The 12,494-nt window shown below is 42.6% G+C and overlaps 1 protein-coding gene across 1 annotated transcript; it reads right to left on the bottom strand.

The window, feature by feature from the left end:
• Positions 1-6,694: 6,694 nt before the first annotated feature.
• LOC145403648 (uncharacterized) lies at positions 6,695-12,113 on the bottom strand. Its single transcript, XM_080275335.1, has 4 exons — positions 11,971-12,113; positions 10,949-11,179; positions 9,066-9,172; positions 6,695-6,829 (listed from the first exon to the last, which is right to left on the bottom strand). The coding sequence occupies exons 1-4, from the start codon at positions 12,089-12,091 to the stop codon at positions 6,785-6,787; spliced, it is 504 nt and encodes a 167-aa protein (XP_080131461.1). The 5' UTR covers positions 12,092-12,113; the 3' UTR covers positions 6,695-6,784.
• Between the last annotated feature and the right edge of the window lie 381 nt (positions 12,114-12,494).

Below are 12,494 nucleotides of genomic sequence, written 5' to 3' on the forward strand. Positions count from 1 at the left end.
CTTACCGTACTGAAGGGGTTGGTAGAGATGAAGTGTTGGTGTACTGAGGGACTGAAAAGACGGAGATGAGGACTGACCTGCTGTGTGGAGAGGGATATTGAGGAGTGTGTTCTGGTGGGAGGCGTGATGGTTTATATGCTGGACTGTGAGAGAGGGAGGGACGGACGGACGGAGGGGGGACGGAGAGAAGGATGGAGGGATGAAGGATGGAGGGGAGAAGGACGAGGAGGTGAGGGGGATGGGAGAGGAGGAGGGACGAGGGAGTTAAGAGAGAGGAGGGAGAGAAGGACGGACGGAATGGTGAGGAAGAGGACGGAAGGGTGAGGAAGAGAAGAACAAATGTAGCGGAAAGAGAGCTAGGAGATAAGATACAGAGGGTGGAAGGCAAGGATAGGGTTCGGGAAGGGAATGATGAAGGGGAAAGGGGTGAACAGAAACCAGGAGGCGGTGGCTCAATCGGTAGATTGTTGGCCTGCAGTCCTGACGGACCCGGGTTCAAATCCCGCTGGGGCAGGGAACAGTTTAAGGATTTGAATTTCATATAATCAGACTTTACTGATCTACCAGAAGGCCCGCCGACATGTCGTAAAAATACCCCCGCTAATACCAATACACCAGTCCTGTATGAGACAGCCCTAGCATGTATTCTATATGGACGGTGGGTGTCAGCGCCGAAGTGGTGACATGTAGAGGTGTGCGGTACGTAGCAGGACTACTGGGCCTTGAAAGCAGGTTGTGAAAGCCTATGCCCAGAGTCGGACACATTAAAAAAAAAAAAAAAAAAAAAAAAAAAAAAGGAGGGAAACAAGGGGGAAGGAAGGAAGGCTAGAGGAGGCATAGGGAAGGGAGAGACACAGGGAGGGATTGATGGGAGAGGAGGGAAATGTAGTAACCTCTTTTCCTACGGGTCTTCCTTTTTATATTGTTGCGAACACGATAGGATTGATAATATGCGTAACCTAATCTGCATAATATTTCAGTGCTCTTATTACTCATACATAGTTGACTACGGTATCTTCTAACATTAAGTGATGCACAATGTTAGAGACGCCACATTGATGAGAGAATTTGTAGGTATTTTAAAAGATTAAGTGTTACTTTTGGGATATGAAAGAGAGAGAGAGAGAGAGAGAGAGAGAGAGCCCGACGAGGAGGAGGGGCGAGGGGTAAAGCTACTGTTTATGAATCAGTGTGGTGTGACGTGGAGGAAGGCAGCCTGACAGCGGAGGAAGACGACATGGAGTTGATTTTTTCATGGCCAACCCATCCGGGATTAAAGTCTGTGGCTGTAAGTAGATGGACAGATATATAGCCAGACGATGTGTAAAATTACTAAAAGAATAGAATTACGTTTGCATTATGTTTGGGTTTGGATGCACCTGAATAGATAATTTTTGCTTTTAACTTTTTGGAGTATATTAAACATGGCTTTGGCAATGTATATACTGTAATGCTTGATTTTATACTTGTAACGCATATATATATATATATATATATATATATATATATATATATATATATATATACACACACACACACTCTTGTGTTTAACTTGATCATCCACCATTATTTTACTTAATATGGTAGTCGTTGTACCCCGCAGTGGAAGCTTTTATGGTACCGATATATTTTACTGTATAAATACATTGTCAGTAATTCTTGTTGCCTCGCTTCGCAGGGCTGCAATTTACCACCACCATTATCTGAGAACCTAGTGTTTACATTCAACCTTTCGTCATTCTGAAGTTATATTCAGCCAAGCCACGTGCTGCTCGTGCATATAAACTTTTTTCTTACCTCGCTGACCTTGGCAAGTTCCTCGTAACGAGTGAAATCACATGGCGTTAACCGGAGCAGAGCGGATAAGTCATCCCCAAACATGCAAAGGTAACAAACTTTTTTTTTTTTTTTAAATATAAACAGCTGTTATTATCCAGCAGCCCCAACATGCTTAAACAGTACAGGTGTGGACACAGAAACAGTTCGAGTGAAGGAAACTGTACCAAACCCCAACGTTTATTCATCGTGCTGCCCTGTGCCTTCGTAGTTATACATCCGATTTGTGGGATTCATTGTATTGTACACGACAGCGAGTGTTTATCAGATGTTGCAGGACAGAGGCAGGGAGAAGTAAACGGAAGCTAAGAAGGAAGCAGACAAGGAGGAAGGAAGGAGTGAGTAAGAAAGGAATGGAGGCAGCCGGGAGAAAAAGGAGGAGGGAAGGGAAGAAAACTAAAATCCTTCAGAGAATCAAGGCGGTTCCGGCCTTTGAATATTCGAGGGAGAATTTTCCTCCCTCACTACAATATCCTCTTTTTTCATCTTCCCTCTCCCTCCTTGCTCCTCCTGCCTCACCTCTTTCTGTCCGCCAGTCCTCTCCTCTCCTGTCCTTTTCTCTTTCCCGTCCCGGATTCTAGGACAAAATCCCCTGGAGGACAATATCCCCCCATGCACAATATCTCCCGAGGACAAACCCCCTCCCAGACAATATCTCCCGAGGACAAAATCCCCCTGGCTAATGCCTAAAATGTGTATACGTATATAAATATATATATATGTATATAAATATATACCGTAATCTCTCTCTCTCTCTCTCTCTCTCTCTCTCTCTCTCGATATGTAGTCAGTATATGCAGACACATGCATGTTTGTATACCTAACCTAACCTAACCTAACCCAACCAGTCTATATGAGCTGCGATATGTAACCAGTAAGGGCATGGAGCTAGGGTACAGAAAAATGGGGTAAAATTTGTCCTCGGGAGATATTGTGCATGGAGGGATATTGTCCTCTGGGGGAAACTGTCCTGACATTCTCATCTTGTGCCATCATTTCCAGTTCTCCTCCCCTCCCCTTTCATTTCCTCCTCCTCTCTCCCCTTTTCCATCCACTCTCCTCACCCTTTTTCTCCCTCTCTCCCCTCTACCTTTCTGTTCCCTTCCCCTCATATCCTATCACATGTTCACCAGCCCTTACTTTCCCCCATTTCCTCCCCATCATCCCCCTCCCCTCCTTTTCCTCTTCCGTCTCCCTTCATGTTCCCTTGTCTCTACTTCTCCCTTTTTCTTCCCCCTTCCCCTTTCCCCTCCAGTCCCTTTCCTCACGCCCTCCTGTCCTTCTCCCCACCTACCTCCCCTTTCTTTTTCTGTCCTGCCCCGAGCCTTTCCTTCTTCACCTTCAGTTTTCCCCATTGCGTCCCTTCTCCCCTCATGTCCCTCTTCCCCTCCTGTCCCCTCCCCGACCTCGTTTTAGTGCTCCCTCCCCGTCCCCTCTTCCCCTTCCCTCCTGTTCCTCCTCCCCCTCGCCTTTTCTCCATTCCCTCACTTCTCCCCTCCCCGTACCCATACTAGTTTCTTCCCTTCTCCCCTGCTGTTCCCTTCTCCCCTCCTTGTGTATAAGGTACCTGTCTCAAAAAGTTATCGGACATCAATAAAATCTGGTTGCTGGTGGGCGGTGGGATGAGGGAGAGTTGATTACCAGCCGCGATAGCGAAGCTGATATTGTTTTCAGTTTGTGTGTGTGTGTGTGTGTGTGTGTGTGTGTGTGTGTGTGTGTGTGTGTGTGTGTGTGTGTGTGTGTGTGTGTGTGTGTGTGTGTGTGTGTGTGTGTGTGTGTGTGTGTGTGAGCACGATAACTTTGCAACCACTCAAGATATCATCACAAAATTTTACAGGTGTGTAGTAGGAGAAAAAAACGATCATGAGTACGCAATTGGTGAAAGCAGGTGAAGTGGTGTGTGTCTGTTACCACGATAACTTTGCAGCCGCTCAAATTATCATTACAGAATTTTATGGTGTGTTGTAGGGATGAAAATCTCCTACGAATGTTGTTTTCAATTTGTCTGTCTATCTGTCTGTTTGCACGATAACTTCGTAACCGCTCTCGATATCCTCACAAGACTTTACAGGCCTGGTGTGTAGTAGAGATGAAAATCTCGCAGGAGTTCGATACTGGTGAAAGTAGGTCAAGGTCTGTGTGTCTGTTAGCACGATAACTTCGCAACCGCTTAAGATATCACAAAATTTTACAGGTATGTGGTAGGGATGAAAATCTCGTACGAGTTCGAAATTGGTGAAAGTAGGTCAAGGTCCTATTCCGAGCCGCGCTAAATGTGTATCGGCTCGCGGCTGGTGTGATTCCCCCTGGGGGGGGGGGCCTCTAGCTACATTTTGCGGTGGATCCAGGCTCGGATGTTGGAATAAATAATAACTTTTATTGGGGTTGGCCAAGGTACCCGTTCTTTGAGACTGTGTGACTGGTCAGACTACGTTCGTAGAATTAATTGACAATGTGAAATTGTAATGTATTAATCTGGCAGGAAAGAGGAATAACAGCAGTAAAACAAATTTTATTAACGTTGGCGGAGTTATGCGCCCTATGGTTGCATTCTAGTGTGTGTGTGTGTGTGTGTGTGTGTGTGAATATACCGTATATATATATATATATATATATATATATATATATATATATATATATATATATATATATATATATATATATATATATATATATATATACAATATATATATTTCATAGCTACCTCCCTTTCCTTGGGGGAAGCAGCCTAGGTATATATATATATATATATATATATATATATATATATATATATATATATAGATATATATATAGATATATATATATATATATACTGTATATGCTGATACGCCTCAGTGGGCAGCAGCACAGACTTGTGACGACAGGCGTATGACATTGAAGATTTTTGTTCCCGGTATAGTGTTTTTTGTTGACACGGGCCGCCGAATATGTTGCAATCGTAGATTTTGCAGAATATAAATCACAATATATGTGAGGGGCTAAACGTGAGTGTGGGGTGTGGTGGAAGGTTTCATAGCTACCAATGCAGAGAACTAAGTCACACTAACAGAGAACTAAACCTAACACTGAACTAAACCTAACTCTGAATCATCATACATTTCTGTGTAATTCACCGAGTCGGTCAGGATCACTTGATGGTCGTGATCGTCAGCTTTTACCCTCCCGGAAGGGAGCTGAGAGCTCATATAGTCCGATCTAAGGGCAAGGCTGTGACCTTCACACACGCACACACCTGTCCCCTTGCTCAAGGGGGACAGTAACCACCCGCTTCGTCAGTGAAACTTTTCGGAACTTGAGCGAGGCGCGAACTCCCGTCCACCAGTTGGCAAGCGGGAACGTTACCACTGCACCAGCGAGCGGTGTGTGTGTGTGTGTGTGTGTGTGTGTGTGTGAGAATCGTTAGTCGTATCAAAACTCCAAAACCACTGTTGAAAACTTCATTAAATTCTGCTAACAGACAAGTACGTAAACTGAAATGACCGTGAACAAAATTTCGACTATTACGGTTGGGAGTAAGTTTACATATTAATTATTATTATTATTATTATTATTATTATTATTATTATTATTACCGTTATTATTATTAGTATTAGTATTAGTATTAGTATTAGTATTGTTATTATTATTATTTTTGTTATTATATTCATCATCATTATTATTATTATTATACTCATCATTATTATTATTATTATTATTATTATTATTATTATTATTGACAGTGCAGAAATGTGATCATATAGGCTACTTGTGTTTCCATATTTTTTTTATAACAGCAAATATTTAGGATACTATAATCGATGCACTCTAACCTGACCCAAGCTGTCATCCCCTTGCGGCTTATTTCACGAAGCTCAGTGGCAGAAATAGACAGTACTTTTGCTCTACGATAGTGTGTGGCACTTCTTCGTGACTGATGTAATATGCTAATGTTAATCCCCTGTTACAGCTCAGCATTCAAGAGGGAGGGATGGCAATTTTAGGACAAAGTAAAATGAACAGAGTACAGTATATGAGAGAGAGAGAGAGAGAGAGAGAGAGAGAGAGAGAGAGAGAGAGAGAGAGAGAGGGGGGTGGGTGGAAATAGGCGAAGACTTTAAGTACTCATCAGACACTGTAAACATGCCATTAATTTGGAGGGTGAGAGACTGACGAGGAGAGTATATGTGAGTGAGGTGGAGGGGGGGAGAGGGAGGGGGAGGCCGAGGATGAGATGAAGGGATGGAGTGGAGAGGTATATGAGAGAGGGGGGTGTGAGTTGGGAGCAGGGCAGTGAAATGGCGGGGGACAGGGCGACGTGGAGGCGATTTGTTTGTGGCCACCCCGTACGGGATTGAGGCTTCTGGCAATAGATAGATAGATAGATAGAAAATAACTAAGAGGAATAAATTAAAAGGCTGAATTATCCCTGAACTGTACCATTTCAGGCTTCGTTGTTCTAAGTTGTAACGACTGTATTATTAACCCCTTCAGGCCTAGGACGTATTTTTTCACTTGTTGCCATCTCCGGACGATTTTGTAGAGATTAGAATCCCCCCCCCTCTCTCTCTCTCTCTCTCTCTCTCTCTCTCAGGTAGTGATTAGAGATAGACTTCATTAACCCCTCCACCACCAGACACTCCCCCTAAGCTGGGTAAAAAGTGTGTTGGTTCCTAGAGTGACGTATGAAAACAACACCATTGGATTGAAGGGGTGAAAACTGAGTACACGAAGGTTTTATGCATATATTTATTTTTGGAAGTGAGAGAACTAAGAAAGGGTTAAAAGTATATATTAGAAAACAAAATATCAGGCGAATAATTTTACTCCAACATCAACCCAAAATGAAGGCGTGTAATTCCGAAAACTCCTGTGGTGTACGTGATGCAGGTGTTACGGGTGGATGTTGGTGCTGATGTGGGGATGTTGAGGTGGAGGGACGGACAGCTTCTTGGGTCTGTGGCGGGACTCAGGCAGTGGACTCCCCGTGGACACACCTTTCGTATTGGTCCAGCTGGGGAGAAATGTGTTAGGTATTATTATTATTAAAACTTCACACAGAGATGTTGGATTTTTTACAAAGTAAATGGCTGTTACCTTGGGCCTAGAACTTTGTCAGGTTTAATCGCCCAGCTGACTGCTTTGTCTGGCCAAATATGATGACAATCCATGAACCGGATCACCGGATATTATTCAGAATGTAAAAAAACGGATTCCCGGACGCCATCTCAGAAACTGCTTAAGCTGGGAAGGTGAAATTTTACTGTAATATTGCCTTAAGGCGGCCGCATTGTGGAAATGGGTATAGTTCCAATCGGTTGATCATTCTCTGAGATCGCCTGGGGTCAAAAATTGGGATATTCCGGTTGTCACCTAATTTTCCATGAAGGATTAAAGCTAGAGTCACCAAACTTGTTGGACTAGTTTTTTCGTATCATGATTGATCTTGGACAAGTTTATGGTGTTCTGGTTATTATTATTATTATTATTATTATTATTAGTGGTAGTAGTAGTAGTAGTAGTAGTAGTATAGTAGTAGTAGGAGTACCGGTAATGTTGTTGTTATTAGTACCATTTTCATTATTATTATTATTATTATTATTATTGTCAGCAGCAGCAGCAGCAGTAGTAGTATAACCTTAGGCTCATCAGAACGTGAACCAGGTGGACTGCAGACATGGGGTAATAGTAATATGTAATAGTAATAGTAATAGACTATTACAGGGTTTTCAAAGCAATAGTAATAGTAATAGATCACAAGTTCCTGGCTGTAATAGTAATTGTAATAGTAATAGAAGGGAAAGTAATAGATAATTGTATATTACTTTGCCATTACAAACACTTCTTTAATACAGTTTACCATAATCAATAAAAACAGCCTTCTCACCTTGGTTACCTGTTGGCTGCTCTCCAAGCTGCAGGTACACCACAGGAGACCGTGCAGAATGGAGAGTGGTCAACAGGCCATCAGGTGATCTAGACACACTTGTGCATTCAGTGGAACAGCCTCGCAACGATAATAAAAATAAAAACCAGTTTCAATTTAATTAATACCGTTATCATTAATAATATATTAATAGTAATAGTATTACTAATAGATGACCAAGTAATAGTAATAGTAATAGATGACCACTGAAGTAATTATAATAGTAATATAATAGAGAGCAATTGAAATTAATAGTAATAGTAATAATAATAGAAACCAAGTAACAGACCCCAAGTCTGGTGGACCTCAGCCCAAATCTGTGAAAAGGATGTAGGGCCGTAACATTATTATTGATGTAGGGCCGTAACACTATTATTTCTGTCTCTGAGCTTCATCAAATAAGCTGTAAAACAGGGGTCGGCAACCTTTTCAGTGCGAGGGCCAGAGAAAGCTTCTAGGAGTAGCCTGCGGGCCGGAGTGCCAAAGAGAACCCAAAAGTGACAGTGTACAAAAATTTTATAGAAAAGCAGGCAAACCAGTGACTAGATTACAAGAAATTTATTGAAAAACATGCAAATCATTGACTGCCGAAAACAGTTTGTGACAATATATATATATATATATATATATATATATATATATATATATATATATATATATATATATATATATATATATATATATATATATATATAGAAAAGCAGGCAAACCAGTGACTAGATTACAAGAAATTTATTGAAATACATGCAAATCAGTGACTGCAGAAAACAGTTTGTGACAATATACAAAAATTTTGTAGAAAAGCAAGCAAACCAGTGACTAGATTACTAGAAATTTATTGAAAAACATGCAAATCAGTGATTGCAGAAAACAGTTTTATCAAGAGACATGCGAATTAGTGGGATGGTTGGTGCTGTTTGCCATGGAGAAGTGATTCATTTAGTTGGCCAGGCTGTTGCGGGCCGGATTGTTATATAAATATCAAGCAGGGTGACGGGCCATGAGTTCGGAATCTGAGCCAGCTAAGGTAAAAGGAGTACTGGGTGTAGCATTATTATAAAATATTTGTTATTATTTGCGCGTGGGCAAGTTTCTTTACTCCTTTTTATAGTGCTTCGTTGGAGAGAGAGAGAGAGAGAGAGAGAGAGAGAATGCTTCCTACAAATATTTCAATTCAATTCCCACCAATTTCCTTTTTTGGAGAACGTTAAGCCTCCCCGGTATAAAGAGAGAAAATGTAGTAAAGATAGAAAACGTATGTGGGTATGACACTGAAGAAAAGATAGAAAACGTAGGCGGGTATGGTAAACTACAGAAAACCTACTATGCCCTGTTTGGTGAGGACGCAGGTGACCATTTGCTCCTGCTGGTCATCCCACACGTTGAGTAGATCCTTCACTTTCAGTAAGGTTACGCAGGTCTCGCTCAGCTCTGAAGAAACAGCACAAATTAACACCACATACACCACACATAAAAGCTGCACATAAAACACACACACACACACACACACACACACACACACACACACACACACACACACACACACACACACACACACACACACACACACACACACACACACACACACACACACACACACACACACAGCATCACATAAGCTTCATCACACACCACACAGGCTTTACATCACACCACACCAGCCACACGCTGCACCACATATCACCACATCACCACACATTACCACGATACCACATAACACCATACAACACCACACCTCACCACATAACATCATTCACTAGTACTCATAACCACACGTCACCACACACCAAACACGCAACACTCATCGCTACCCATCACCACACAACACCATCCAGCAGTACACAAGCTACACACCATACCACACATCTCCATACAACACACAGTACCACACAACACCACACCACACACATCACCACACATGCTACGGTACTCACATCCCCACTAAACTACCTCAGCCCCACTAAGTAACGAAAATACTAAACTTTATAAATGTTAACGTGTAGCCTTGTCTTATTAACGATTTCAGGACTTGTGTGACGATCCTGGCCTGTAACCACCTCACCCTGATGACCCACTTTTTTTGTATTCCATTTTTTCCACCGCCAGACATTTGTATTTGGCTCCAGAGAGACTTTTTCGAGATGGGGGGTAGGGTTGATATAGCCTTCATTGACACCCTCAGTACAGTAAATCTCCCCTAACCTGAAAAAAATCGTCTGGAGGAGTCAGTATTAAAACAAGAAATAGGATGAAAAGGGTTAAGGAGGAGAGGCGAAAACTGTACCCCACTTCACTCAAGATGGAATTTTTTTTTATACTGTGTGTGTGTGTGTGTGTGTGTGTGTGTGTGTGTGTGTGTGTGTGTGTGTGTGTGTGTGTGTGTGTGTATAACAGTGCCATGTGTGAATGATGTGATGCTGAGTGACTTTTCGTTGAATGTGGGTGTATAGAGTGTCAATTTAAGTGTTGTGTAGGTGTATATGTGTGACTGTAGTGTGTGTGCATGATATACACACTTCCGTCACTGCGGCTGAGGCTAATGGTAGGTGTTGCAGTGGCGGAAGTGACTAGAAAAAAATACACACCCTTTTTATATTTTCACACACACACACACACACACACACACACACACACACACACACACACACACACACACACACACACACACACACACACACACACACACACAGTCTATGCATCATTTGAGTCCTTGGCGGCGGACATTGTGGTTTTGTTGGTGATATTGTTTGATATTCTGTTTGTGTCTTTCTCGGTGATTTTGTCGGTGATTTTCTCGGTGATATTGTGGGTAAAATTGTGGTTTTGTTGGTGATTTTGTCAGGGATTCCGTACCTTTGTGTCTAAATCATATTGTTTCGAAATCTATTCTGCATTGCTTTATTTCGCAGTCCTGCCCATCTTTTCCCTGCTCGAGTCCTTTCCACTTCATCTTTGCCCAAGCTCACTTCGACACGGATCTGTGCTATCCAACCTACCTTTTCATACCCAGCCCCTTGCTATTCAGCTCTCGTTCTATCCAGCCCTGTTCTACCCAGCCCTTTACTTCACAGCCGTGTCTTAGCCCTGCCTTCGTCAATCCTGTCCCCCCCAGTCGTGTCCTAGCTGTTCCTTTTCTAACCTACCCAACCCGTGTCCTAACCAACCCTGTGCCTCTCCGTCAAGCCCCACGTACGTCCACCCACGTACCTTTGATGGAGGTGGGGGGGACAAAGGTGGTGTTGGTGACGATGTTGGTGTAGTTCATCCCACTGGCACAGCTCTCCACGTCCAGCTTTATCTCCTCCAGTTTAGTTTTGATCCACCTGAGCAGCGTATCGTCGGGGATGTGTGGACGGTCTGCAGGTACGAGTGCCACGTCGCAGGGTTCCACTCTGGCCAGGCAGGCGTCGAGGCTGGTGGCGTTGCAGAGCTTGGTGGCTGAGGGAGGTGGGAGGAGAAGGGTAACTTGGGGACGACATAGAACATGGGGTCTCTTGGCAGGTTCTACATGAAAATGTGATGAGAGAAATGAATTAATTACTACTACTACTACTACTACTACCACTAATAATAATCATCATCATCATCATCATCATCATCCGGACCTCCTTTCCCACCCAAGGGCAGGGTGAGGACCCTAGGGCAGGGTGAGGATAATAATAATAATAATAATAATAATAATAATAATAATAATAATAAAAACTATTAGCAATCATCATGGTCATTATAATCTTGCCTTTATTTCCCACTCACAAGTGGAACGAAGTAGGTTCCAGAAAGCAAATAATAATAATAATAATAATGACTGATAATAATAATAATAAATATATATTAAATAAATAAATAAATATACAGTGGCAGAACTAATCGACAGCATGCCCTGATAGAGGGGCCACACACTCATTCTCTCATTATTCAGGCCCCTGGAATCCTGCTTCTACCTCACAAGCACAACCTTCCCACACATGCGCCCTTCACATCACATATCAGATACAGTCAGTCCCACTACTTAACAGATTATAAAAATGGGGGTCCTAAACTCTTACCATACACATCACCGATCAAAGTTCATCCACCCAGCTCGATCCCCTGTCAGTTCCCTCGCCTCATCAGTATCCGTAACGATATTACACACACACACACACACACACACACACACACACACACACACACACACACACACACACACACACACACACACACACACACACACACACACCAAAACTTACTGATGTTTGCCATGATCTCGTGCTGTAGCTTCAGTGATTCCTTCTGTTCCTCAATACACCTGTGGATATGATCTGGCATGACCGTCTTACCCCTCACCGCCACCACCACCACCACCACCATCGCCAACACCACACGCGCTGTCGTCTTCATCGTCACGAAACTCTATGAAGGAAGGACAGAGAAATAGTTATATACAGCACAATGCCAACAACTTCAACTCTTGGGCTGTGATTGCCGTTGCTGCCACGAAAAGTAACCAAAAGAAGTCACTTGATTTTGATTCTAAGTACGACTTGAGTATCCCATTTGATTTATTTTCTGCTGAGAAGGTTTTAGGATGTGAATATGTAATTACACACACACACACACACACACACACACACACACACACACACACACACACACACACACACACACACACACACACAACTTTTCAACTGATTCCACGAAAAAAAAATCCTCGAACACTAAATTGGTGTACAGTGTAAAGATTTTGTGTGTGTGCATGACCGCGCACATAAGT

Source organism: Coenobita brevimanus, chromosome 61 (genome assembly GCF_032717465.1).
Source record: "Coenobita brevimanus isolate Jiangsu-jjx chromosome 61, ASM3271746v2, whole genome shotgun sequence".
NCBI classification, from domain to species: Eukaryota; Metazoa; Arthropoda; class Malacostraca; order Decapoda; family Coenobitidae; genus Coenobita; species Coenobita brevimanus.